This window comes from Lissotriton vulgaris, chromosome 1_1, assembly GCF_964263255.1.
Source record: "Lissotriton vulgaris chromosome 1_1, aLisVul1.2, whole genome shotgun sequence".
NCBI classification, from domain to species: domain Eukaryota; kingdom Metazoa; phylum Chordata; class Amphibia; order Caudata; family Salamandridae; genus Lissotriton; species Lissotriton vulgaris.
The window spans coordinates 2,080,416,118-2,080,442,097 of record NC_141685.1 but is presented as its reverse complement, the minus strand read 5'-3'; the positions used below and the strand labels follow the sequence as shown (position 1 = coordinate 2,080,442,097).

Genomic DNA, 25,980 nt, shown 5'->3' with positions numbered 1-25,980 from the left:
GCCTAGTTATAGCCCGAAGATGCATTGCAATCCATTGTTTGTCCCAATAGGGCCCGACACTGCTGAAATGGAGGGCGGACCTGCGGGAGTGGGCACTAGTGGAGGAGGGGCACATGCGGAACAGAAGGAGGGATGGCAAACTACCTGAGGACCTACTGGCTTGGGGGGCAATGCTTCAGGAGATGGCAGGACGGGACTTCCAGTTGACACAGTACAGTTCAGAAGCAACGCCCTCTGGGCAGGGGGAGGCTCCAGAACAGAAAAGAGACACACACAGTGACCCAACATAGGGATTAGGGGACTTAGACCTCATTTTTATGGACCCGGCAGCAGGGTAGGGGGTGGAGGGGCATTGGGACGGGCAGGGCTGGGGGGTTGGGGGTGGGGTGAGTTTTCTTACAGTTGTGTTATGTTTAAGTGACAATGAAACTGCAAATATGGTAGACAAAGGAATCTCCACCATCATAATCATCGCTATACGGCTTGTCTTGCATTGTTGCCGATTACGGACCACCTCAGCAGGGGCGGTCAAGCTGTAGGTTTGTACCTTGCTTGTTTTAATGTGCTGGAGATATAAACCTAATAAGAAATATTTTTAAAAAAAAGAAAACTCAGGCCTACGGTTTTGAGTGTAAACTTTTCCACAAGAAAACAAAAATCTATTTGAGAATTAATAAGTGACGCAGGTAACTTTCTTCGGGAAAATGTGATCACGTTTCCCGCAAGGAAAATTAACACCCAAATAGGAGTATCGATCCTATTTCTTCTTCCATACCTTATTCGGTTCATTTCAAATAAACCATAAAAGCATATTGATCTTATCTTTATTTAAAGTAAAAAATAACCTTATTCTTGATACATGCCTTATTTGCTTATCCCTACAGTAAAACGCATCACTCAGCCAAAGATGTGAAATTTCTTCAGAGCCCGATACCAGGAAGACACTACTAGGGAAAACACTACAAACGAAAAGCTTAATGATCCTACCCGCCTTTGTGATTGGATTTGCCCTTGAAAGCACAAAGATCAGCAAAGAAAAAAGATAATAGTTCATTTTAAGGCCTCATTTGCTACAGATGCTTTATTTCAGTTTTGAATTAAATCCATAAAAACATCCCTGTGTGCACAATTTTAGCCATTCAAGTAACCTGCAATATAAATATCGGTACAGCCCCTGTTAGAATTGTTACTCAGGTTGCCTTATGGAACAATAGTCAGAAAGATGTCAGTCACAGCTGAGTGAATACAATAGGGTTAAGCGATCACAGCCATGTGGCAAGAGGTATTGGGAAGTTGCAACCTGTGGGCATCTACCGTATAGCAGGAATGCTTGTCTGTGCACATGTTTGAGGTTCTCTCAAATAAGCTCATTTTGTCTTGCAGTCTATTAATGTCTTTCTGGTAAGAAGCCATGTGAAAATGTTCTGAAAACTTTTGTCCAGTAGTGGTACAGTTGCAGACCACCAGTGTCTCTGTTGCTTGGGAGGTGGATATATTCACAATTGCCAATGGGATCTAATTACTATCAAGTCTGAGGCATCATGTAATATGAAGAGTCTTGCTGAGTTGGGGAGTGGGATCATTAACTCCACTGCGGTTGACCCACATGGTGAACTGAAATGGGAGAGGATGTGACCTAACGGCTACAGCGGTCGACCTTGAAGCTGGGGAATCAGGTTAGAGTCTCAATAGGGACGCGCAACACCCACAAAATTAATGTGTCTGGCTGCTACACAACTGGTGCTCATGTAAAGCACTCGGATACCTTTGGGTCTTGTTTGCGCTATATAAACCTCAAAAACAAAAATGTAACGGGAAGTCAGGAGCTGACCGTGTTATTCATGGTAGCATTTAAACTGCCGGTAGGTACAATTATTATTATTATTATTATTAATATTGCATTTATTGAGCGCACAGCTACCCGGAGGTTTCCCGGCGCTTGCCTTGGGAACCCGTCCTGGCTTTTCCTGTGAAATAGCCCCTACAGGGCATCCCCAAGGTGAAAGCCAGGCATCCCGCCGCAGGGGGGCCGTTGTGGAGATTAAGCAAGCCTAATGCCCAGAGTTGCAGAGTGAGAACCCATGATTAGAGCAGGCACCGAAGCAAGAATTATCGAGTCCTTGGACATTTGAGCTCAAGACCCTGCCGCGTCGGGAATTGAACCCTGACCTCAGCTTCCGGGTCTGCCTGCTCTACACCGTGAGCCACACTTCTCCACGATACGATAAAATGAAAAACATATAGGTGTTAACACTGTTGAGGGCGAGCACATAGTCCTGTTTTATACTCCTGAAAGTAACTGTCGCACCTGGGAACTTCAATCAGGTTCTTATGCATCCAATGTTACCCGTTTCATACTGCCCAGGCTACTGTATAAACTGGGACAAATATGAAGCCCACGGCCTGAGCAGAACAACTGCAGCCTATCTGGACAACATACCATGCAAATGGAAAAAAGCAGTTGAAATCAGGAGAAATACTAGTAAATGGGAGTATGGTATGAGACAATGCAAACCAATTAATTGATCAAGTGACTATGAAGCTGTACTGCTGTTGAAACTACAACTCTCGATATGAGGAAGCATATACGCAAGAAAGATGAATAAACTGGAGCCTAATAGCAGAATATATGAAAAGGCACCAATATGGCACAGTGGCAACATATGTATTGATGGGAATCAAATAGCATGGGTACATCTAACTATACCCAAGTTAGATCACCTAATCATGGGTGAGTGCCTTAAAACATTTGCTGAGTGACAAAAAGGAAATTAGCTTAATAATAATAATAGGGGCATTTGTAAAGCGCTGAGTTACGCGCACCGGCGTGTCCCCGCGCTGACAGTGAGAAAAACATAAGACAGGGAAAACAGTGCTGGCAGATCAGGATTATCTAGTAAAAAGGTGAGTTTTTAGCTTAGCTCGGAACTTCATTTCCACTGGCTCCAAGCGAAGGTCCACTGGGAGTTTGTTCCAGTAGTTGGGGGCCAGGTGCCTGAAGGACCTACCTCCCATACGGGCTTTCTTTATCCTGGGAGTCCTCAGCAGTCCTCCTCCCGCAGATCTGAGCGCTCTAGATGGTTCATAGGCTTCGATCAGTTTCTGCAAGGGTCGGGGCGCCCTATCCTGCAGAATCCGGTGACATGTGCAGAGGGCTTTGTACTCAACTCTGCTCTTTACTGGAAGCCAGTGTAATTTTTGGAGTGCCAGCTTCGAGGGCGCCCTCCTGGGCAGCCTAAGAATCAGGCGTGCCGCCGCATTCTGCAGCACCTGAAGGCGTGCCACGCTTTTAAGCTTATCACCCCCACCCCGTTGCCGCTGTAGGGCACATGTAAAGGAGTAGTGTCCGGATACCATGATAGACCACAATTACTCTCAGCAATCGAGCAAAGACCTTCAAAGCTGGTGGTTCGACAGATGGCATTTGAATATACTATTGAGGATTGGAAAGTGTTTCTAGTGACTTATAATTATCTATGTGAACCTAGATTAAAGTTACCTCAAAATATTACATAGATTGCAATATTCACCCATGAAGAAGGCTTCTGCAGAAATCTGTCCAACAGAAGACTGCTGGAATCTGTCCATCAGCACCCTGCGGAAGATAAGGTAGTACTGATAACAGTGACCTCCACGGAAGACACTTTAGTAGTGGAGAGGTTGCAAGTCAACCAGTATTGCTACGTGAGTCTTCTGGGATTCTAGAATTTGCACATGAGCATAAAAGTTGGTTTTCCACCTTGAAGGTAGAACTCAAATTAGATATGTTACTGTTATGGAAAACATGACTTGTCTACAAGATATCTACATTATACTGTTTATGAGAAATCATTAAACTGAATGATTTATTGCAACATTTTCAAAGAGGTTTTGTGGTATGTCGTGAGTTGCCTATAAGAACCACTGTATTTTCTCATCTATGTTAGCCTATCTACTCCTGAAGTAGGCCGCATTAGCTTTGCACAAGTTACACAGTAACACACTTTTTGTGCTACACTGTTATTTTAGAAATAGGCTGCCCATGTTTTGCTAGTCAGCTCTTCTTCTGGGATTCAGTCTGAACATTTCGCACAAGGTCAAACATTGTGCCCGGTTTTTCTCTGTGGTCAAACAACAACACCTAGACATAATAGAGAGATCCAATCTGCTGTTTTCAAACATGGCAGTTCTTATCATACAAGCCAAGATTTGCTGTTTTGGAAACAGAGAGGAGACATTCTTGCAGAGAAAAGGTCCTGAGACGAGAGATCTGTGCCATTGGAAATCTAGATCAGCTGACTATGAATGCCAGGTATGGGGTCCGGCACTAATCCCAGAGATCTTCAATAGATCACTGTACTCCCATAGTAGGGTAGGCTTAGGTAGATTCGTCAATCGCTGTGACAGGAGGTTTTATCAAGTGTGTTTATTGATTATGCTAATCACATTTCTGAATTGCATATGTTTTCTAAGTGCAACACAGGTGCTTCATGATAGAGCACTAACGTTTCAATAAATATTATAAGCTTTTTTCGGCTCTATTTTCTGTCTATTGCATCCATGTATTAGTGAGAGAACGAAAGGTGGTGACTGCTACTGCGACCCCTGAGAGGGTTCAGAGTGTTTTGTTCTGGGGTGCTAACTTACCTGTTACTCTAGGAAGGTTAGGAGGGTAGATAAGAGATTATGAGTTAGTCTGGATTTGAGCCCATGGGTGCTGATGTGGTATGGTGACTACATCCATTACATACTGATATTCTGTGATCCCAGGCAAAGCTTTTTTGTAAACAGAATCCCTGCAACAGAGACTTTAGAACCACTTAGCACAGATTAACAGTCACTGGATGTTATGGACTTCTCTTAGTTTCTTTAGGAATATAATGTAGAACGAGATAGGAAGGCAGGACTTGGGGATATGAGAAGGAACAATGTGGTTAAGTGTAGAAATTAGGAAGGGGCGTGGCCAAGATGGCGACCATGGCGGACGTGTCTTGCTGAGGCTCTGCGATCGGGCTTCCACCTTGACCACCTACATGGAGCCCAGCTGGTCTTAGCTCACACTCAGCGGTACCGTACAGCCCCAGGCACCCAGCGCCTACGCCACAGATGCAGCCCTGTAACAGCAGAAATCTGGCCTTTTCAGCAGGGGAGCGGCGCTGAGCATAAGATGGCACCCGCCTGACTCTTAACTCCCCACCTCGGTGGCTGAACCCCCGCGGGCCCAAGGAACTTACGTGGCTCCGCGACAGAACCCAGACACCCCAAAGGCGATCTGGATGATGAAGAGGTAGTAAAAACAGATCTCCGGCCTTAAGAGCGCTGCACACCCTCATCACAATAGTGGCGAGAACCCCAACGTGGCCGACATTTAATGCCCGAGCCCCACCTATCTCATGCCCTGTGAGCAACGGAGGTTCCCTAACTGTGACCCACCACGGATGAGAGGCTGCCTGAGGAAACCGGAGAGGATCCGGCAGGCGTGAAATGCCTGTGCGTGCCTCCGCCAACCGAACCTGCCACAAGGAGCTCCTAGGCTACTAACCTGGACGGAGGATGAGTGCGTCCTGCCTCCCATGACCCCGGACTGCAACTAAAGCCGAGGTTAGCCCACTTGACAGCATTGGAGCCCTGGTGGGAGGCCTACTCACCCTGCATATATTGCCGAAGGCTGCGGCCATTAGGCTGCTTGCCTGACCTCAAAATGGCGGCCCCTTGAGACCTCAGCTAACAGACTCCGCTGCTGCATGGCGCACCTTGGTTCCCGCACCAGCGCCCACCAGTGCCCGGGGATCGGTGGAAGCTGGCGTCCCCATGCAATACCACACAGCAGAAACCCGCCTGACCTTGACACAGGGGGGTAACCCAGAAGATTCCTTTTGGGCTGTGTGGGGCCGCTGCAGGCACGCGGCATTCTGACCTGAATAACACCGTTCACAACCGCACACCGGAGCAGGACAGCCTATCACTGCTGATACCTGCACTCGCAACGGTGCAACACGAGCCCCCGAGGACTGGGACCGTGCCAGTAACCCCACCTTCAGGAGAGGCTGATTAGTTACCCGAGGCTAGGAGTCACCAACAACCGCCAATGCTGCGCACACAACGCGGATAGCCATGACTGGAGCCCATCTGGCTTGTACCTGCAACCCACCAGCCCATGCCCTCAGATAGTAACAGCTGCTGGGCTCCCGCCTGGACGGAGTGATACCACCAGCCCAAAGAACATTTCCTGCAATCAACTACCAATGGCTGGCAATAAGCGAAGTGGCTAGTGAGGGGACACTGCACACATACCCGCTGGCAAGGAAACGGTAGTCCACAGACAGATGCCAAACAAAGTAGACTGCGCTGGACCAGACCAAGAGATGCTGCCCGATACAGGGATCCACCCCAGTTGCCTACTGAGCAACCACTCCAGCTGACCAACGAGCAACACTCACCTCTCGGGGCTCCTGAAATTCACAGTCCAACACAAGTCCTGCCTCCCTCCAGAGACATTTCCATTCACACAAGACACCACACAACAACTGGTCACAACGCCAGGAGGCGCAATGTCGACCAAGGCAGCACTCCTTCCTGACACCAATACCCACTGCACTCACGTGGTTCCAGCTGACACAATGGGCAAACCCAGAGCAACGACGACGACCCCAGGGGCTGCCTCAGAGGCTTCCAATAACCATTCCAGTGGTGCCCCCAAAGATGAGGGAACATCAGCGGACCTCTCCCTCTTGGCCAAATTAGACAGGGTTCTAGGGGCAATAGCATAATACAGACTATCCATGGAACAACTGGGCACCCTAACAACGGACATCAGCCTCCTTCGCGATGACCACCAAAAATTTTCCGACAAGGTCTCAGGTAATGAAAAAGCAGTCACTTCCATCCAACCCTTGGTGCAGACACAACAAGACTCGATACAAACACTGATAGGCCGTGTGTCCACCATGGAAGAACGTATCGACGACCTGGAAGGGCGATCGAGACGCTGCAATATACACGTTCTTGGCCTACCAGGAGGAATCGAAGGGACTGACGCAGTGGACTACATGGAGACCTGGACCAAATCATTCCCTCCCAACGCAAAACGGACAGCGTCCTTCTCCATCGAACGGGCCCAACGCGTTTCAGCACCCCAACCCCCGCCAGGAGCCTCACCACGCCCAATGCTGGCAAAATTCCTACACTTTAGAGACCGTGAACCACTCCGGATAGAGAACAAAACCATCATGCTCTTCCCCGACTATTCCCGAGCAGTCCAATGCCAAAGGTCATCCTTCTTGAAAGTGAAACGGCACCTACGAGCAGTAAAAATACAATACTCCCTTCTATTCTCCGCCCACCTTAAAGTCATACACGATGGCACTACCCACTTCTTTGTAACCCTGGAAGAAGCGCATGATTGGGCGGACCAGAACTGTATCACAGGCCATCATGCAAAATGCACCCAGGTGCAACACACAAGAGCATCGGGCCCCAGAAGACAATGCTCACAGCGTCAAAATCGACAAGGCACCTCCACATCGCTCCCATGCACCCTGGGTTCCCTGGATCTGGAACAAATGGTTCAGGAAAGATGTAAAGCTTTGAAGGCTGTGGCGAGCCTCCGTACCACCTCCCCTGCAACAGACATTGATCTGGCTCTCAACCTTTTTACATCCGAGGAAGGAAGGAGACAGCGAAACAACACAATCTGGAGTGGACTCAGTGGCCCTGCCTTCGGTCACCCCGCGAACTGTCGGTGACCGGATATAAATAGACTTTTGCAATACAATGAAGGTACCACGCGGGAGGAAACGCCTTCTGCACACCGACACAGGCAGCCCTCATAACACACGCGTCCTCCTGCCACCTCGGGGCTAATCTGCCCTTATACACTTAGGCAGACTAGCGGATAGCCGCAGATTGCGCGCATAGCCCACACGCCGAGTTACCTCGCGGACACAGGCCGCCACCCCCACAACATGTTGATGCTCTCACACCAATCGAGAGCTAGTTTGGACGTATCACCTTTGAAGATAGGTCCTCCTTGTTGGGGGTATTTTTTGCCCAGCCCCAGTTTTCTCCTCCCACCGAACACACCCACATTGCAATGTGTCCCCGCCAACATGGCGCTGAGCAGCTGCAGAGACACCCAAGTAGTGCGGGCATCGGAGGAACAGATTAGAGCTCGAGACTTCCAGGAGAGCCCACATGCCCTTCCAGCCCCTATACCATACATATACACCGATGGCACACACCGGCACCACCACCATCCCTACGCTAAATGTGCATGTCATCCATACCACGTGTAAACGATACTCAATACACGCACTTCGGCAAACACCACCATGCACAAATTGTGTTCTTGCAAGAGACGCACCTTACATCAGGAGAATTGGCAAAGCTGCGTAGGAGGGGTATCATATGCGCCACTACATACTCTGCCTTTGCCTCGGGCACACTTATAAGGATACGTACCAGCGTTCCATTCCAGGAACAGTCCCACACCCTTGACCCAGACGGCCGATACGTTCTATTGCAGGACCAGCTAGGTCAGGCAGTGCTATTGGGGAGTATATAGGGGCCCAACATAGACCAAAGCAAATTCTGGGACACACTTTCCACCCCCTTAAGTACATGCACACACATTCCCTGGATCCTAGATGGGGATTCCAACTGCGTACAAAACATAGCACTGGACAGATCCAACCCCCCCCCCATCCGGCATCCCCTATTGCAGTACAGGCAAAACGAATCACAGCATGGGCACAACACTGGTCCCTCACAGATGCCTGGCTAACTCGGAACCCCACCACCAAACTCTACTCGTTCCACTCGAAGCCCCATGACCTGAGGGTGCACCTAGACTGTTTCCTTTACTCCTCCATATCATGTCTATCATTTCAGACATGGACTACCTAGGCAGAACCATATCAGACCACAACGCCCACACAATCACGATACGATGGCGCCCGCCACACCCCCCTGTCCCCACTTGGCGTCTCCCCAGGGACTGTCTTGACGACCCAGTTTTTAAACAGACTCAGGCGGACCACATACGCCATTACTTCCAAGAAAACACAGGCACAGCCACTACACATGCAAAAAAGTGGGGCGCCTTTAAAGTCGTGATAGGAGGCACCTGTATTCGCCACATCACGAGAGTACGCCAAGTCATGGAGCGAGACATCAAAAGCGCAAAACAAACACTGGCCGCTCTTACCAAAGAGACCGACCCAGACAAAGCAATGCCCAAATTGTTGACGCCAAAACTGCATATGAGGAGGCGTTAGCAAGCATGTGCCGGTATACCTTCGCGGCATATGCGGCCCGTGCCTACAAAGAGGGTGACAGGGCGGGCACGTTATTGTCGTGACTCGTTATGCAAGATTCGACCCTCCCGCCAATCACGGCCATCCGTAGTACTCAAGACATTCTCTGATACTCACAGGAATCGACCCTGAAGGCCTTTCAAGAAGACTACACACTATTATACGCTAGCCCCGCCCAGATACCTGAGGAAACCCTTTCCTATTTCCTGAATCGACTCCAACGACCCCAGATTGACCGCGACACCTGCCAAGACCTCGACGAACCCAGACATGCAATGGATGCGTTAGCTACCTGCAAGGCCCCAGTTTGGAGGCCTTCCGCTAGAATTTTACTGCACCTTGGTCCCACAGCTGGAGATTCAATTCCGAGTGGCCCTTGACGGGGGAGCTCTGCCCCAATCCATGTGCGAATCAGTTGTAGTGTCCCTTCTCAAACCGGATAGGGTTCCCCACCTTCTGGTCTCTTATCGGCCCATAGCCTTACTACCTGTGGACAATAAAATCTACGGAAAAATCCCGGCAGATAGATATGCCACGGTCCTTCCACGACTGATCCACCCGGCACCCGGCTGCCTGGCACTAGTTCAGTTCAGAAAACTTTATTCGGTTATATTTCATAACCATAAAAGTACATAAAATCACATTAACATTTTACAGTCATCAAACATCAGGTAACATTCAATTTAGGAAAAGTGAGAAAAATAATCTATACAAAATATTTATACACAAGCAAAAGTCATATTATCATCGTCAGATAAAATACACTTTTAAGAAACGCCACCACGGAAGAAACAGTAAAAATATCTTCAAGGGTCTGTATGGCCAGAAATGCAGGACGACACTGCCTCAAATTCATATATTTTAAAATTGGCATAATCCATCTCTTTCTAGATATCACGTAAAATCTACAAAAAAATAAGATATGAATGTCCGATTGATCAGAGACATTGTCGCAAGGGCATATACACAGAACCGTGGACCAGTCATTTGTAGCTGGGAAGCTCAGTAATCTGAACAATAATCCAAATCTAAATCTTATCAATAAGAACCTTTCATGTTCATTCATTTGTAAGTTTAGATAAGGCTGAATAGTCCCTCCTTTAGTAATCATTTGATGGGAAATCACAGTCTTTTTTACCATTTCAACTGATTTTCTTTGATTCACCATAAAGTCTAGGCACAATTGTTTAAGTGTCTTCCTAGTAATGTTGAACATTGTTTCCGGCTCATCAAAATACTCCGGGTGCTTGATGTTGTTAAAAACAGTTTTTATGTAGCGTAACCATTTTATCCTTTTGGCCCCGTCCAACTTTAACACATCTCCTAAGATAAGTCGGTTTGAATGGCATCTCTCAGTAGTCCACACCCGATGCCAAAGAAGCAACGGTTGAATTTTAATTAGGTCTTCCAAAAAATAGATACCTAGTTCCGTGTGGCAGTTATAGTTTGACGTGCTCGAGGGGAGTGACAGTAGGAATCGTAAGAAATTATTTTGATTATTTGCAAACTGTTAACATTTAGATTTCCCCAAATACCAGCCCCATATAGTGCTACTGAGACACAGCTGCTCTTATAAATATATAACAGCTCTTTGACTGGCTTTTTGCCCATCTTTTTGCTAAAGGACTTGAGGGCCATTATGGCTTTGGAGAATAATAAATTCCTGGCCTGTATTGCCCTGTTCCAGTTCCCAGTATGATCAAAAAGAATCCCCAAATACGAAAAAGTCGGGGTATGCTGTAGTGGGGTTGATCCAATAAACATTGTTTTCTTCTTTTGTCGAACATTTCCTCCACAATTCATCACAAATGTCTTGGTACAGTTAATTTGAAGTTCGAGTTTGTCCATAAAACCACTAAAAGACGAGATCATGGCCTGCATAGCTAAGGGGGTTCTGGCCATAAGCACTGTATCATCTGCATAAATAAGTGCAGGTAACCGGCGAGTCATGACACTTGGCATGTCATTACATTCCTTTAGGAGTGAGTCCTCTAAGTTGTTAATGTAAATAGAGAATAAAAATGGGGCAAGGACGCACCCCTGCCTCACGCCCCTTCCCACTCTAAATTCCCTTGTGCACTCACCATTTAAGCCAAATCTGACCATTGCACCAGCCCCATTGTATAGTTCTCTTAAAAAGCGGATGATGTTAGCTTCTACACCCAGACTAGTTAGGATTATCCATAATTTGCTGTTGTTCACAAAATCAAATGCTGAAGTGAGGTCTAAAAATGTTAGATAGAGTCTACCTCCCTTAGCAGTGGTATATTTCTCAATCAGGATTGATAGATTAAGTACTTGCTCAGTTGTGCCAACTCCTTCTTGGAACCCATATTGGAGATCGCTTATAATATGGTGTTCCTCTGCCCATTTCTGGAGTCTGTCTAAAATGACTCTCCCAATAATTTTTATGGTAGAGTCAAGTAGTGATATGGGCCGATAACAGGCACAGCTGGATCTATCTCCTTTTTTAAATATCGGAATAATGATCGATTTATACCATGTATCAAGTAATCCTTTGGAACAGGTGGCATTAAAGATCCTGGTAAGTATCGGAGTCCAAAGATCGATGTTCTTTTTAAAGATGTCTACTGGGACACCGTCGGGCCCTAGTGCCTTGCCCCCAAGACTAGACTTGATACCCTTAATTACCTCATCGAGTTGGAAGTTAAGTTGATAGCCTTCTACATGTTTCTCCTTAACCATAGGTTCTTTTATAAAATCGATGGTGGATACTGCTGTTTTGTAGAGAGTTTCAAAATGCTTCACCCAATCTTCCTCACTTACGGCTATCTCCATACGGGCCCTTGAACTATCTTTAAAGAAAGGAGCATTGACTGCTTTCCAAAAAGCAGTCATGTCCTTTAGTTCTGAGGCTTCCAAAATGGCAGACCATGCTTTATTTTTTTAAAACTCCTTTTGAGTTTTAAGTGCTGCTTTGTACTCCTTACGTAAAACCCTTATCAGGGATTGATTTCTCACTTGTTGCTGCAGGGCCAGTTTTAGCAATTTGTGGGCTTTGCTACATTCCGGTGTGAACCAACCTTTGTTTCCCGCTTTACACTTGTTAGCCTTAACGTCAACCCATAGACCCTTTTTTATGTTGGCAATAATCTCTCTGAAATTAGTTATAATTTCAGAGTCCTTTGTTTCCGGGTCTAGCCATGCATCGAAGTTTATACTACAAGAATTTACAAGTTTACTGAGGAATATCTCAGGGACCACCCTAGTCCATTTGAGGGCATATCCATTTTGTCTATTTATATCAACATCAGCAGAAAAAACCTCTGCTCTTTTGTGCACAGCTAGACATGCATTCAACAGTTCTAACCTTATCGGGAAGTGGTCGCTGAGAGGGACATCCAGGACTTTGTAATTAACAATGCAATCCTGGTAGCTTGTAGAAATAAGGATATAGTCAATAGTCGACATCGTTCCTCTGCCATTAAAAGTTGCAGTGAATGGCATTTTGTTATGGCATAGCTCATTTGCAAACCCTAAATTATAGGTAAACAGAATATCATTTAATGCGTTCCCCAATGTTGAATGCTCAAATTGGGATTTATTGGTATCCCTTTCTATCGATAATCCACAATTTCCTGTTCCAGCTCTTGAACATAGAGAACAGTTAAAATCCCCGCTCCATATTACCGTAAATAGTCTGTTAGAACCATTGATGATACTATTTAAATTGCTATTCAGGGTTTTAAGTACCAACAGTATATTTGCAGAAGGAATGTTATTGTAAAAATTAACTATTAAGGAAGAAACGGAACTACTAAAGTGAACCCCAACGATATGAAAAAAGCATGTATGGAAATATAGCTGTAGTTTTTTAAAATTTAAGCAATTTGAGATATACATACATAATCCCCCTTTCGCTCTTCCATGTACCGAGGCAACAGCGGGGATAGAGACTGTTATGAAACCACTCAAATGATGTTCCCCCTCTGTCCATGTTTCTTGGAGGCATATTACGTCACAATTTTCAGTAAAAAGCCTCCAAGCAGGATTCTCTAACTTAGCCCGGAGGCCAGCTATATTCCAAAATGTAATGGACCATTTTTTTCGAGAGATTTCATCTAATCCACCACTAGCACATCGCTCTCTGTCTTTGGTTATTTCTGAGAGGCCCATCCCCACAATTTCATTTCCTTTATCGGTTTCATGGTGATTTTCAATCGCCCTAAGCTCCTCAAGTGTACTGACAAGATCGACTTGACCTGAATCATCACTATTACCATTGCTACACACTTTTGGGGCATCTTCTATTATCGTATCAGCATTCATCAGGTACCCACCGGACAGTTTCTCCCTCAAACATGTTACATTGAGTCATTCATTCTCATCCAATCCGGAGAAAGGGTGGAATAAATTTGATAGTGGTATATCCCAATTTTCCCTGGGATTATTGGTATAGAAGATGTTGTTATTAAACAATGGTTGATTTGGGTACATAGGTGAGAAGCAAGGGATGTTATTCCTATTGTGGAAACTATGGGCATCCGGATTCATAATTGAATTCGATCTATGTGGTACATGAGGTCTATGCATCTTAGGGAGATGAGGATTAGGCATGGGTTGGAAAAAAATGGGAGTCATTTCCGTTATAATGTCTGTGAACTGGATTCGAGATTGGATTTGGTCTATATAGTACATCAAATCTCCGTTTATTTGAGGGATGATGATTTGTGTTCAACATTGGTGGATTGTTATTTAGGGGCATCATTAGAGCTTCCGGATAGAAGTAGCTCAAACTGCGCGTAGAGATGCCTCCCTCACGTCTCCCTGGAAACCAGTCGCTGATATATGTGACCAGTGTATGGTCTTTAAAATTAACGATGATCACATCCCCTTCAATATCCTTTGGTCGAAGCCCTACCCAATTACATCGCCTAACTGAGACTATATCTCCATTTAAGTGCAAAGTAAGTGGTCTATTTTTCCGCAGCCAATGAATGACTTTATTTTTGGGACTGGAATTGTGTTCTGTGTTTCCAACTGGCATGGCCGGGACTCCTGTAAGAACAATAACATAATTTGAAGATTCCGGGGGCAGGTCTGCAACATTTCTAATTTTAGTTCTAGTAGTTCTAGTTGTCTGAGTGGGCTTACTTGGGGGTTCGTTTATAGTATGGCCTCTTTTTGATGTGCCTATATGGGGTTTTTCCTTATTAATATTCTCAATAACTGTGGGAGTTTTAATGGCCGCCGATACATTCGGTTTTGCTACGGCAGGCATGTTATTTGGTGTAGGAGTGGCAGTTTGTTGCCTGGGTGGATTACTAGTAGGCTGTTTTACTACGGATGCATTATACTTTGGTTACTAGGTTTGTAACAGGCTGCTAACTTTTGCTCTTGCAGAATCTGATCCATTTTCTCTCCTAACCTTTTAACTCTTTCGGTAAGTGGGAGTATTAGAGCCTTTATAAGGCAATCAATATCCTTTAATAGCCCTTTGTAATTAGGGGCGAATATCGAATTAGCAGTCAGATGCCCTATTGAGTCCACATTCCCTGCTTCTTTGGTTATCTTGTGTGGGGAGTACATATTACTAATGAGAAGTCTATTCCCCTTTTTAATTCCACCCTTCCTTCTCCTCTTTCTTGGTGGTGAACGAGAGACACTATTGAATCCCTTAGTAGAAGGTGTTTTAGGCTTTTTATCAAGTGCAATAATCGGGTGAGGGTCAGGTCCTAGGGGTGTGAACACAGGAGAAGGTACATTTATATCATGAAGAGGTACCACGTCATTAAGTAAGGGAGTACTTAAGTCATTGGCTGGTTAATTGCTTGATTTGACTCAGAAGTATCAAGATCAGGGATGACTATGATATCATCTGGGGCAGGATGGTTATTTTGAAATATAAGCAGAATATCATCTGTGCTAAATAACTCAGCATCAGATTCTTTGTGTATGATTAGATCTGATGAGGTGCATATGTCCGCCCTCTGAGGAGCAAGAAGTGGTCTTTGTTTTAAGAGCTCAATAGAGAGACGGCGCCCACCTCGCTTCTCTGCAAGCGTAATTTCTCTATCGACCTCATTCTTCACTTTAGAGAAATATTTGTCCAGAGGACCAAGAGTAGAGGCCCTTACCATGCTAGATAGAGGATTCGCTACTGGTGAAGACATTTTAGGCATAAGAAAAGAGTTTAGGTGGAACTTGTATGAGAGACACCTAAGGGTACAGTTAGTAGCAAACCCACTTAAACATAACACTAAAATTAGGATTAGTGCCAGGCAGAAATACCTCTTACAACATCCGGCGGCTGTTCCACGTGCAGGACCAGATACATGTCTGCTTCCCCGAGCGGCGTGTCTGGTGTTGGACCTGGGAAAAGCCTGTGATACCCTCTCATGGCATACTTATTTCGGGTCCTGCAACACATGGGAATAGGACCCCGCCTCTAAGCTTGCACTAAGCTCAGCTACTCCACGCTCACCTCCAGAGCGAGACAAGGCCCCCTCATCTCCGCCCCTTTTTTGGTCCACCGGGGCACCCAGCAAGGCTGCCCACTCTTCCGTCCTACTTTTCGCCCTGGCAATCCATCTCTGTGCTGCGGGCGAGGAGTGGGGAGTCCCTATCGTCAACTCCACCCATGCTGTGTCACTGTACGCCAATGACGTATTCATTTACATCCGAGATATTGCAGCAGACCTCTCTCCATACTACGCATCCTACAAGATTTTGAAGAAGAAGCAGGACTCAGAGTCAACTGGTCCAAATCCACCGTACATCCCTTGGTACAGCCCCTGCCCCAGTGCCAGCTGAGACTGGGCAACGTTGACATCTCATGGAGCCCCCAAGCGGTACGATACCTAAGAGTTCGACTATATCATACACCGCAGGACATATACGAGGGCAACTACTGCACGCTGATGGCTGGCATTAGATCCTCCATACACTTTTGGAAAGATCTCTCACTGCCTTTCACAGGCAAGATAGCGGTTGCAAAAATGATCCTCGTCCCTTAACTACTATACTTCTTTTCCAATCTCCCGGTGGTTCCTACACGCTAATTTTTCAGCGAACTCGACAATCTGCTGGGAACCATCATCTGGAGCTCCAGACGCAGGCGTATTGCCTTGCAAATCTACAACTGCCCCTCAACCAAGGAGGACTAGCTACCCCATCCTTTAAGGCATACTACTGTTACAATGGGTGTCCCGTTGGACAGCAGGATAGGTGCAAAGAGAACTGATCACAATGGCCGGGCAAATTCAAACCCCCACCATCCATCGCATGCTGCTACCAGGGGCTGCGCCACCTCCAACCATGCCGCTCCAAATTATGACAGCACGCGCCTGTCTAGCACGCATCCACAGAATGCACCATGCAGCATCTCCGTTCTCCCGCTTCTGCCGAAAGTAGGACTCCCCCAAAGGCCACGTACACTACACTGAGAGAACGTTACACATATGGACCGAACATGCCCTGACGGACACAGGGGCACTATATCTTAATGGACAACTGCAGACATTAGACACACTCATGAATGACTTCGACCTCCCCAGGGGACAGTTCCTATTGCGCAGACCGCTCCTAGATGACTGCCACAAACAGTGGCACACAATTGATACAGAACCCCCACACCCGGTAATCCACACAATCCTACAGATGGGCCCAGGGCGACACCTAGTCACCAGGATTTACAAAGCTATATGGACCCTTAAACAACCCACTCATGCACCACTCAGGGAAAAATGGGAAACTGACTTTCGGAGGCCACTTCATGATAGGGAATGAACTAGGGCACTTGAATATACCAAGAAAGTATCCAGCAACTACTGATTCAAAAACATACAATTGCACATCCTACATCTGGCATTCCTCACTCCTGAAAAACTATTTCCCCGAAAGCTCCTTCACCTGCCCTAGATGTCTGGAGCCCACTGCCTCATTTCTACACATGCTATGGGACTGTCCATCGCTTCACAGCTACTGGCATACAATCCACACCACCCTCAGAACGGTCACATGACTTCGAGAGCTCTACACATGGGAAGCTAGCGCCCTTGGTGTCTGTAAGCGCCACAAACACATGAAAGTAGAAATGCGCTTTGCCTCCTTAGTGCTCCTCCTGGCCAAACGATGCATCACTATGCACTTGAAGGCATCGGAAGGCCCTCCCCTGGCGGCATGGGTGGGCGCTGTCAAAAAATGGGTAACAGCGGAAGAGGGAATACTTCGAGCAGAGGAAGACCAGGGAATCCGCAAACATACAATCTCCATGCCCTGGGCCATGTTACTCCACTCCTTTACACAAGAAACACTAACAGTGGCAGGAACACAGATGAGCGGTTTTCCAAGAGCTCATATAGCCCCTGCGGCTGCCCAGGCGGACATACAAAGGGCCCAGACACCAGACAGGCCACAACTACTGGCCACCAATGCCCCATCACCACACCCTAATACGGACAGTATCCAGCGATCCCCATACCCCCCTCCCCGCACAACTCCATCACGACACCCCACAATATTGCAACTCTCAGGCAATCAACTACACATGTTCACAGCATAAGACACAGTGCATCCCAGTTCTATACCCCAAGTTTGTTCAAGGTTAGAATACGGCTGACACCCCATAACCCCTACGACATAACGTGCGAGGGGAGAAAATACACCTCACACCCTCAGCATGGCACAACGATCACCCTGCATGAGTGCTAATTATAACTGGACATAGGCCTCTAAGGGCCATCACCAATCAAAAGACCGAGCGGGGGGATCTAAAACCTTGAAATGATATACTCTTATACCACTATATGATACACCAGTGCAATATCACTTGTAAGCCAATACCATCGACAATGATAGATGTGATGTATGTAATCTTTTTAAATGCCAATAAAAATGTTTTTCAAAAAAAAGTGTAGAAATTAGGATAATGCTGTTCAGACTGATTGTAATTTTTTGCTTCTACGAGCAGCTGGGTACTGGGGCCTATTTCTGGTTTATAACACATTTCTCTTTAGGAGACTTGGTGACATGTCTCAGAGTTTAACTAAAACATGTTTGTAGAAGTGACAAGGATTGCCTGAACAGAGGAGTGGAAATACAAGATGATTGAACTGTGCTAGCTGAGTACATATCTGTTTATATGAGAAATTTTCAAAAAACGGTGGTGCACCAAAAATTGGCAGCCTGGCCATCATGCTCACTGGTTATCCGTTGAATTTTATGCTTATTTTTTGCTTCTGGCACATGGAAAATAAACATTAATGTGGTACAATACAACACTCATCCTTTAAATCGCATTTAAAAGGTCATAGAATGTAAAAACATAGATGGCAACATACCTTTTGCAAAAACATATTCCGTAACAGACTGAGAACTAAAATGTCAAAATCTCGACCTTAGACAAATATTCCCCTACAACAACATGTCATCTTGCACCAAACACTCACTTTGAGCACGTGCTCCCAAATACGCTATGTCCGACTTTAGAATGGTGAATAACCCAGCTCTAAATAATGAAGTTGGCTATTGCTAGTTAGCAAATAAATATAGTTCAGGATTTTTGTAGAGAGGTATTCATTAAAGGTTGAGATTTTGTAAGTCTATGTTTGTGCAATATATATGCTTTTGCAGCCTTTGTGCTCTGCATCTAATATTTAAAAGCTATGTCTTGGCACAAGCTCTCTCTCATTTATCCCTTTGCCTTTTTAGGTCTCGCCTGTCAATGCGCTTGTGCATTGAGCTTGCGAGAGATATTGGGGCTTAACCAGAGCTTAACCATCGGGCGATTTGATGCTGTGCCCGTGAAAAGCAAGCTCAATGCGCAAGCGCATTGACATAAAAAGCGCGTGCACATCAAAGCCACCAGCCTCCCTCCCACAGGCATCCCCCAGCATGCGCTCTGCCTCAGGCATTTCTCCTCCCCTAATTTATTCACTTTGACGGCCGGCCGTACTTTCACTTTGACGACCGCCAGGCCGTCTCCCGTGTTTCTCCTCCCCCCTCCCAGTTTTTTTAACCACAGCAATGCCAATAGCTTGTTTCTCCTAAGGTACGTCTGTAGTTCAGAGCAAAGGACTTAAAAATGCATTGACGTGGTACATGGCTTGTTTTCATTATTTCTCTCATTTCTCCATCTTTTAAGCGATGCGCTTTAATTATATTTGCAGCTTTAAAGCGCTGTGCTTTCATTTTCCTTGCAGCCATTTCTTCTGGCCATGGCGATCAGCCCGCCTCCCCTCCTCCCCTGTAGCAGCTGATCAGTAGCCCACAACGAATATCCAGAACACCAGAACGAGTTGTGCGGCTGCCAGGACCCCGATGCATGCGAGTCACTGCTTTTGAAAATGTATGCTGTTATAGCGCAACTGAGGAGAAGCAACAAGCTTAGCTTCTGTATTTTCATGTGCTCAGTCGGATGCAGTAGAGTTGCAAAGACTCAGTATGTTTGACATCATCAGCACAGCTGTGCTGAGCTCTTGCATTGGGTAAACGCTTCTCTATGCGCCAATAAGCAGTTTGCTGTAGCAGCGCCGCGTGAGATTGTGTTATTTTATATGGAAGAGTATGTCTATGCACGCTGTTCTTCAATGCTCTAGTATTTGAATAAAAATGTTAAACAACCCTTCCCTATTGTTCTCCTGCGGGGCATAGAGGATCAAAAGAAATGTGTTATGAATATGGCAGCTGCCACTAAAGATAACAGCAGGACGAGTTGTGTGGTGTGGCTGCCAGGAACTCCGGACTCCATACGCCTGGGCTGGCTTTATTTGCGAGGGGAAATTATTTGATTTTTATTAACGCTTTCTGCACATTTCAATGGCAGTTTTTAAACATACAAAGCTTTGTACTTTTATTTCGGTGCTACTCTTCACTTTCCCATCGTTCGTGCATTTACCATTATGTTAATTATTGCTTTGGCTGCAGAAGCCTCACAAACACGTTTATCAGATATCACTTCAAAACATCTGTACCCCCGCCCCCTCGCACCCCAGGCCATGCATACAGGACGCCTGGCTGTGGGCCCCTAGAGTCTCCCGTTCCTGGGGAAGCCTGATCTGGTTGTAGCCTCATTTCCCTGATCGCTATCCTCTGCATCGCCCCCTGCTTCACACTTTTCACGGCCACCAGGCCGTGTCTCACATTTCTCCTCCCTCCCTCCCCACAGCAATGCCAAGAGCTTGTTTGTGTGTATAGGTAAGATGCTTACATTGCTGTACGTAAAGTAACTTCGTGGCATGTGTAAGTGTCTCTTTCTTTCCGTGTTTCATTTACACACGAACATCGATTATTTCTGTTCTTATATAGTGGAGAGTCACAATATCTGCATCACCAAGATATGTCAAAGATTTAGGTCAGACATTAAAAAATTGTCTGCCCTTACTTCATCAGCCGTGCTTTCATATCAGTTTCCATTTCCCACCTTTTGGATATTTCTTTCCTCTGTACCTTTTCCAACTGTCTCATTAAATCTTTAGCCTCAGCGAGCTGATCACTTCTTCTCCGTGAGGCTTGGTTGCCTGTGTCATCAGGCACCACCTCTGTGCTGAATAAATTTTCAGCGGCAGCCTCCCTTTCTCTCAGCTAATCCATGATTCTTATTGCCACAACACCTCAAGCGTTCTCCGTGTCCCGATCTGCAGGACATTTCTGCTCTCCTCTCTCCCCACAGCCTCCACTAATGCGGCACGGCTTACCGTAATTCTGAGCGCTCTCCGACATCTAGATGATGGCAGCTCAGCTGATCTTTGTGATTTTTTATTTTTGCTAGGGGGGGCTCCGTGACATGTAATACTGTACCCTTCTCAAATGCCAGTGACCGTGGTGCCCCTAATCGAGAGAGTGTGCCGGATTCCAGTGCCAGCAATTTGAACAACTATACTACAATGCCTGTCCCATTGATCTGAAATAGGCTCCAGCATTGCATTATTTTTATTATTACGGAGGCTTTTTAAAGCGTGTTCCAGCTCTCCTTAAGCGCCTCCTCTCTGCCCCCTTCCCTGCTGCTATTTTACACCAGGTTTTCACTCTGCCTTCAATTACGGCTTAGTTTCCTTCTCTTCAGACAGCTTCTCACAGCTTTGAGGTTCTCAGTGGGCTGTGTCTCGACATTTGGCTAACTCCAGCTTGTCTTGTTTGTGAAGCAATCCTGCGTAGCCATTTGTTACACTTGTTACACTTAATTGGCTGTAATAAGCAAACCTTAGCGAGCGTATCAGAAGGAATTATTTTGACGGAGAAATTCCTTTTAACAATTATTTATAATAAGGGCAGATTAGAACTGCAGGTTTGTATCTCACAACATCCTTTTTCTGCCCTTCTGCCCTCGGTTAGACTCGTTTTTTGTGCCTTTCTGCCCTCTGCATCACCACATCATCACTCAGCGCTACCCCAGCATCACTCAGCACCACCACATTATCACTCAGCACCACCACATTATCACTCAGCACCACCACATTATCGCTCAGCACCACCACATTATCGCTCAGCACCACCACATTATCGCTCAGCACCACCACATTATCGCTCAGCACCACCACATTATCGCTCAGCACCACCACATTATCGCTCAGCACCACCACATTATCGCTCAGCACCACCGCATTATCGCTCAGCACCACCACATTATCGCTCAGCACCACCACATTATCGCTCAGCACCACCACATTATCGCTCAGCACCACCACATTATCGCTCAGCACCACCACATTATCACTCAGCACCACCACATTATCACTCAGCACCACCACATTATCACTCAGCACCACCACATTATCACTCAGCACCACCACATTATCACTCAGCACCACCACAGCACCACTCAGCAGTACCACATTATCATTCAGCACCACCACAGCACCACCAAGCACCACCACAGCACCACCCAGCACCACCCAGCACCACCACCGCACCACCCAGCACCACCACAGCACCACCCAGCACCACAGCACCACCCAGCACCACCCCAGCACCACCACAGCACCACTCATCACCACAGCACCACCACAGCACCACCACAGCACCACCACAGCACCACCACAGCACCACTCAGCACCACCACAGCACCACCACAGCACCACTCAGCACCCCACATTATCACTCAGCCCCCCACATTATCACTCAGCACCCCACATTATCACTCAGCACCCCACATTATCACTCAGCACCCCACATTATCACTCACCACCACCCATTATCACTCACCACCACCCATTATCACTCACCACCACCCATTATCACTCAACACCACCCATTATCACTCAACACCACCCATTATCACTCAACACCACCGCATCACTCAGCCCCACCAGAGCACAACTCAGCACCACCACAATAACATTCAACACCACCACAGCAACACTCAGAAATCCACCCTCCAAATCCAAAAAAACAAACCACCAGCTATTATGTAAGTATTAATTCATTATAAAATGTATAAGCCATTGTGATTTTGTAATATCAATACATGTAAGTCAGGGAAATACTAAACATGTAGCTTTACTAATGCTATAGGTGTCACATTTGCAAATTTTATAACTATTTGCAATTAAAATAACAAAATTATTAATTTTGCTATTTGAACAACCTAAACATAAGTTACAAAATTATTACATTTACAAGACCAATAGCTCCAACTTTTCTAATGCGAGACCTATTGCATTTCCAATGCTTGTTTATATCTTACCCCCAGTACTAATAGGCAGTAAGATGGTTTGACAACTCAGCTAGGCAAACCTCAAATTCAACACACTCGAGCATTTTCACATTCTCCAATGGTTTAGGTGATCCGTAATGCAGATCTACTCTAGTACCAGTAAAGCTGATCGCTCTCTTATGACCAGGATGCCATGAAGGTGGCGCCTGGTGTGACAATCATTTTTGGTATCCCCACCCCCATGACTTCCTCCTCAGATTCTCTTACTACCACCAGGCAAAGCGCTCCTTATCTCTCCAATCGTAAACTATTGCTAAACACAGCGCATCCCTCTAAGGTCTGCACCTCCCTCCACAAGTCTGCGCCCAGGACATCTGCATCAGTCACACTGCCCGAAAGCCGGCCCTGATGCCATGGACACCACTGGTATGATTCTGTGATAAACAGTAGATCAACAGAGATTGGAACGAAATCAAAAGCATATCGTCAAGGGGTTTTACATAGCATGCAAAAGTAGTAACAGTTCAGTTCCACATATCGATATTGTGATCACAGGCAAGGTATGTAATATTCATTGAGTGTGGCTATAAATATGGTCAATTGGGTGGATGAATTCAGAACGTTCATATGTCCAAATAATGAAGTGATGCACAGGTTAGCTGAGAGAGAAACTCTTTTGAGTGAAATGTATCAGATACTCTTGGCAGAAAAGGGCATATTTATAAAACACCAAACAAATGAAACCAATTAAAATAAAGCAGTGCTCCAATACAAACAAATAATACTTCATATTCACCTTACCTTAACCTCATCACACTGAAACAGATGCAGGTCGGCTTTGCTCTGTGATTGCTCTTTACACACTATTGCAAGAATGGAGTTGAAGCTGCATGAATTCATCACAGCTTGGCAGTGCTGAATTGTGTTTAAAGGGAAGTTCTCTAGTTCATTCTGCAATAAAATCCATTTGAATATAGATTAGAACACTCCATGCACTGCACATCTGAAAGACATACCAGAAATGCCACGTTCGTGAGTACTATAAAGGGGAACCAATTAGTTATAAGCGTTTGTCTATTGAAAATGGACCGCAATTTAAAAAAAAGTCAAATTAAGATTTTCTGAGGGAATAGAACGTTGAAGGCATATATAAAGAAGAAAAGGCAGTAATAAGAATATTTATACTAACTACAGCATTCATGTAAAAGATGTCAACATTGGTTGTGTGTGTCAGGTAGGGTTTCAGCAGTTTATCTGCTACATCAATTCTTAGCATGACCAAACACACATCAACTAATAGGGAACTAACAACGGATTTCAAGTTTCATTTAATGCAACCAGGATGGTCAGCTCTTAGATTCAAATATACACCATTTACAAATGGATGTCCATGTCAAAGGTTACAACAGAACAATTGAACAAATGCTTAGAAAAGCAGCCAGTCCCAAGGAAAGAATTATGTAGAAAGCATTACGATTGACCCCTTTTGAACTGAGAAGCACACAACAGTATTAAAGGGAATGCGGACAGGGTCGGATTGGGATCATAATTCAGTCTGGGCACTGACGAAAAAAGTGGCCCACATTCAAGAGGCGTGGCCCATATTTAAGGGGCGTGGCCCACATTCAAGGGACGTGCCCTTTCATAAAACACTATTTGCACAGACAAGGAATGAAAGTGGGAGGATACTGTTCTTGCACAGGACACAGGGCAAAGGTGACAATGGCCTACATGCTGAGCAACTAAAAAAAAATAGCAAGGCCCCTTTCTGTCACAAAATTATTCCAGCCCTCCAGCACAGGAGCACCTGAAAAGCAGCAAAGCCCCTGCTATTACTAACCTATTTAGCCCTCCCCAGACCTTCAGCTCAGGAGCACATGAACAGAGGTAAGGCCCCTGCATTTAGTAAATTAATCAGCCCTACAGGCCTCGGGAAAATGTCCTGGCAGGGGAGCACAAAACACAGCTTTCTGGGTCATCCAAGGTAGCCAGGTAGCCAGGGGGGAGGCTGAGGTGAAGCTGGTGCATGGGAAGTGCCTACCCAGTGTGTTCTGGCAGTTTGAGTGTTTACCATTTACTGTAGTATCACCCTTGTACCTGTGTATGGTACCCTTTTGTAACTTGCACACGTCACTTTTCTCTGGTATCACACTGTATGCTACCTCTCACTTTTGTTTGCTTTCGATACTTGCACAAGTGCCACCATTGCCTACGTAACGTTTGTTCTTGCGCTGGAGTGTCTGCCATTTATTGCAGTATTTTACCTCTACTTGTACTTTGTACGCTTTTGTAACCTGCACACATATCACTTTTTCCTCCTGTAATGTACCGATTGCTACCTCATGTATTTTGGTTGCTCACTATTGTCACTTTTGATTCATGTAACTTAACGTTTGCTTTTGTAATTTGTCCACTTGTAATTTTTCTCCTCATGTATTATTGCTGTTCCTTGTGTGAAGTGCTCTGAAACCTTCGGGTAAAGTCTGCGCTATATAAAATCGCATAAATAAATAAATACATAAAATAAAAAAATTCCAAACACACCTGGCCCCCACAGCAAGACCCATTCTTCCTCGTCCACTATGCCCTGAATGTGAAGGGCTGTGGGCGAGGTGCTAAGACTAACACCGTTTCTGGGCTGCATGGGCCCCAGGGGGGCCGAGGTGAAAATGGCTCAAAGGCCTGAGAAACACCTGGCCCCCAGGGAGGCCGATTCTTGAAAACAATCACCCCTCCCCAGGCCAGCCTCAGCTTGATTGCTTGGCAGGGCAGGGGTGAAGGAGAGGCCACAGCTGACAATCGCTGTCCGGCCGCACAGCGAGGCTACTTTCATTTTCTCTGTCTGTCTCCATGCACTCTGTGAGCCGTTTTTTTCTCCCCTTTCCTAGTCCACTCTCTGTGGACTGGGACAGGGGAGAAAAAAACGGCCCACAGAGGGCCTGAGGCACCAGCCCTTCGGCCCATGCCCGAAGCGACTTGCCAACCCGCCCCTGTGTGCGGATATGCAGCAGCACCACCCCAGGACTGCAGGGGACCAGGGGTCTTAATCAGGACTCAACCGTGGAGCGCGCT

The 25,980-nt window shown here is 46.0% G+C and overlaps 1 protein-coding gene across 11 annotated transcripts in view; it reads right to left on the bottom strand.

Moving 5' to 3' along the window:
• EPS8 (EGFR pathway substrate 8, signaling adaptor) overlaps positions 1–25,980 on the bottom strand; it is a 1,020,454-nt gene that overhangs the window by 385,112 nt on the left and 609,362 nt on the right. For all 11 annotated transcript variants that reach the window (XM_086920872.1, XM_086920932.1, XM_086920898.1 and 8 more), the window contains one exon: positions 23,710–23,859. In XM_086920872.1, coding sequence (XP_086776998.1) covers positions 23,710–23,859 — 150 coding nt within the window. The remainder of the gene's footprint in view (positions 1–23,709; positions 23,860–25,980) is intronic.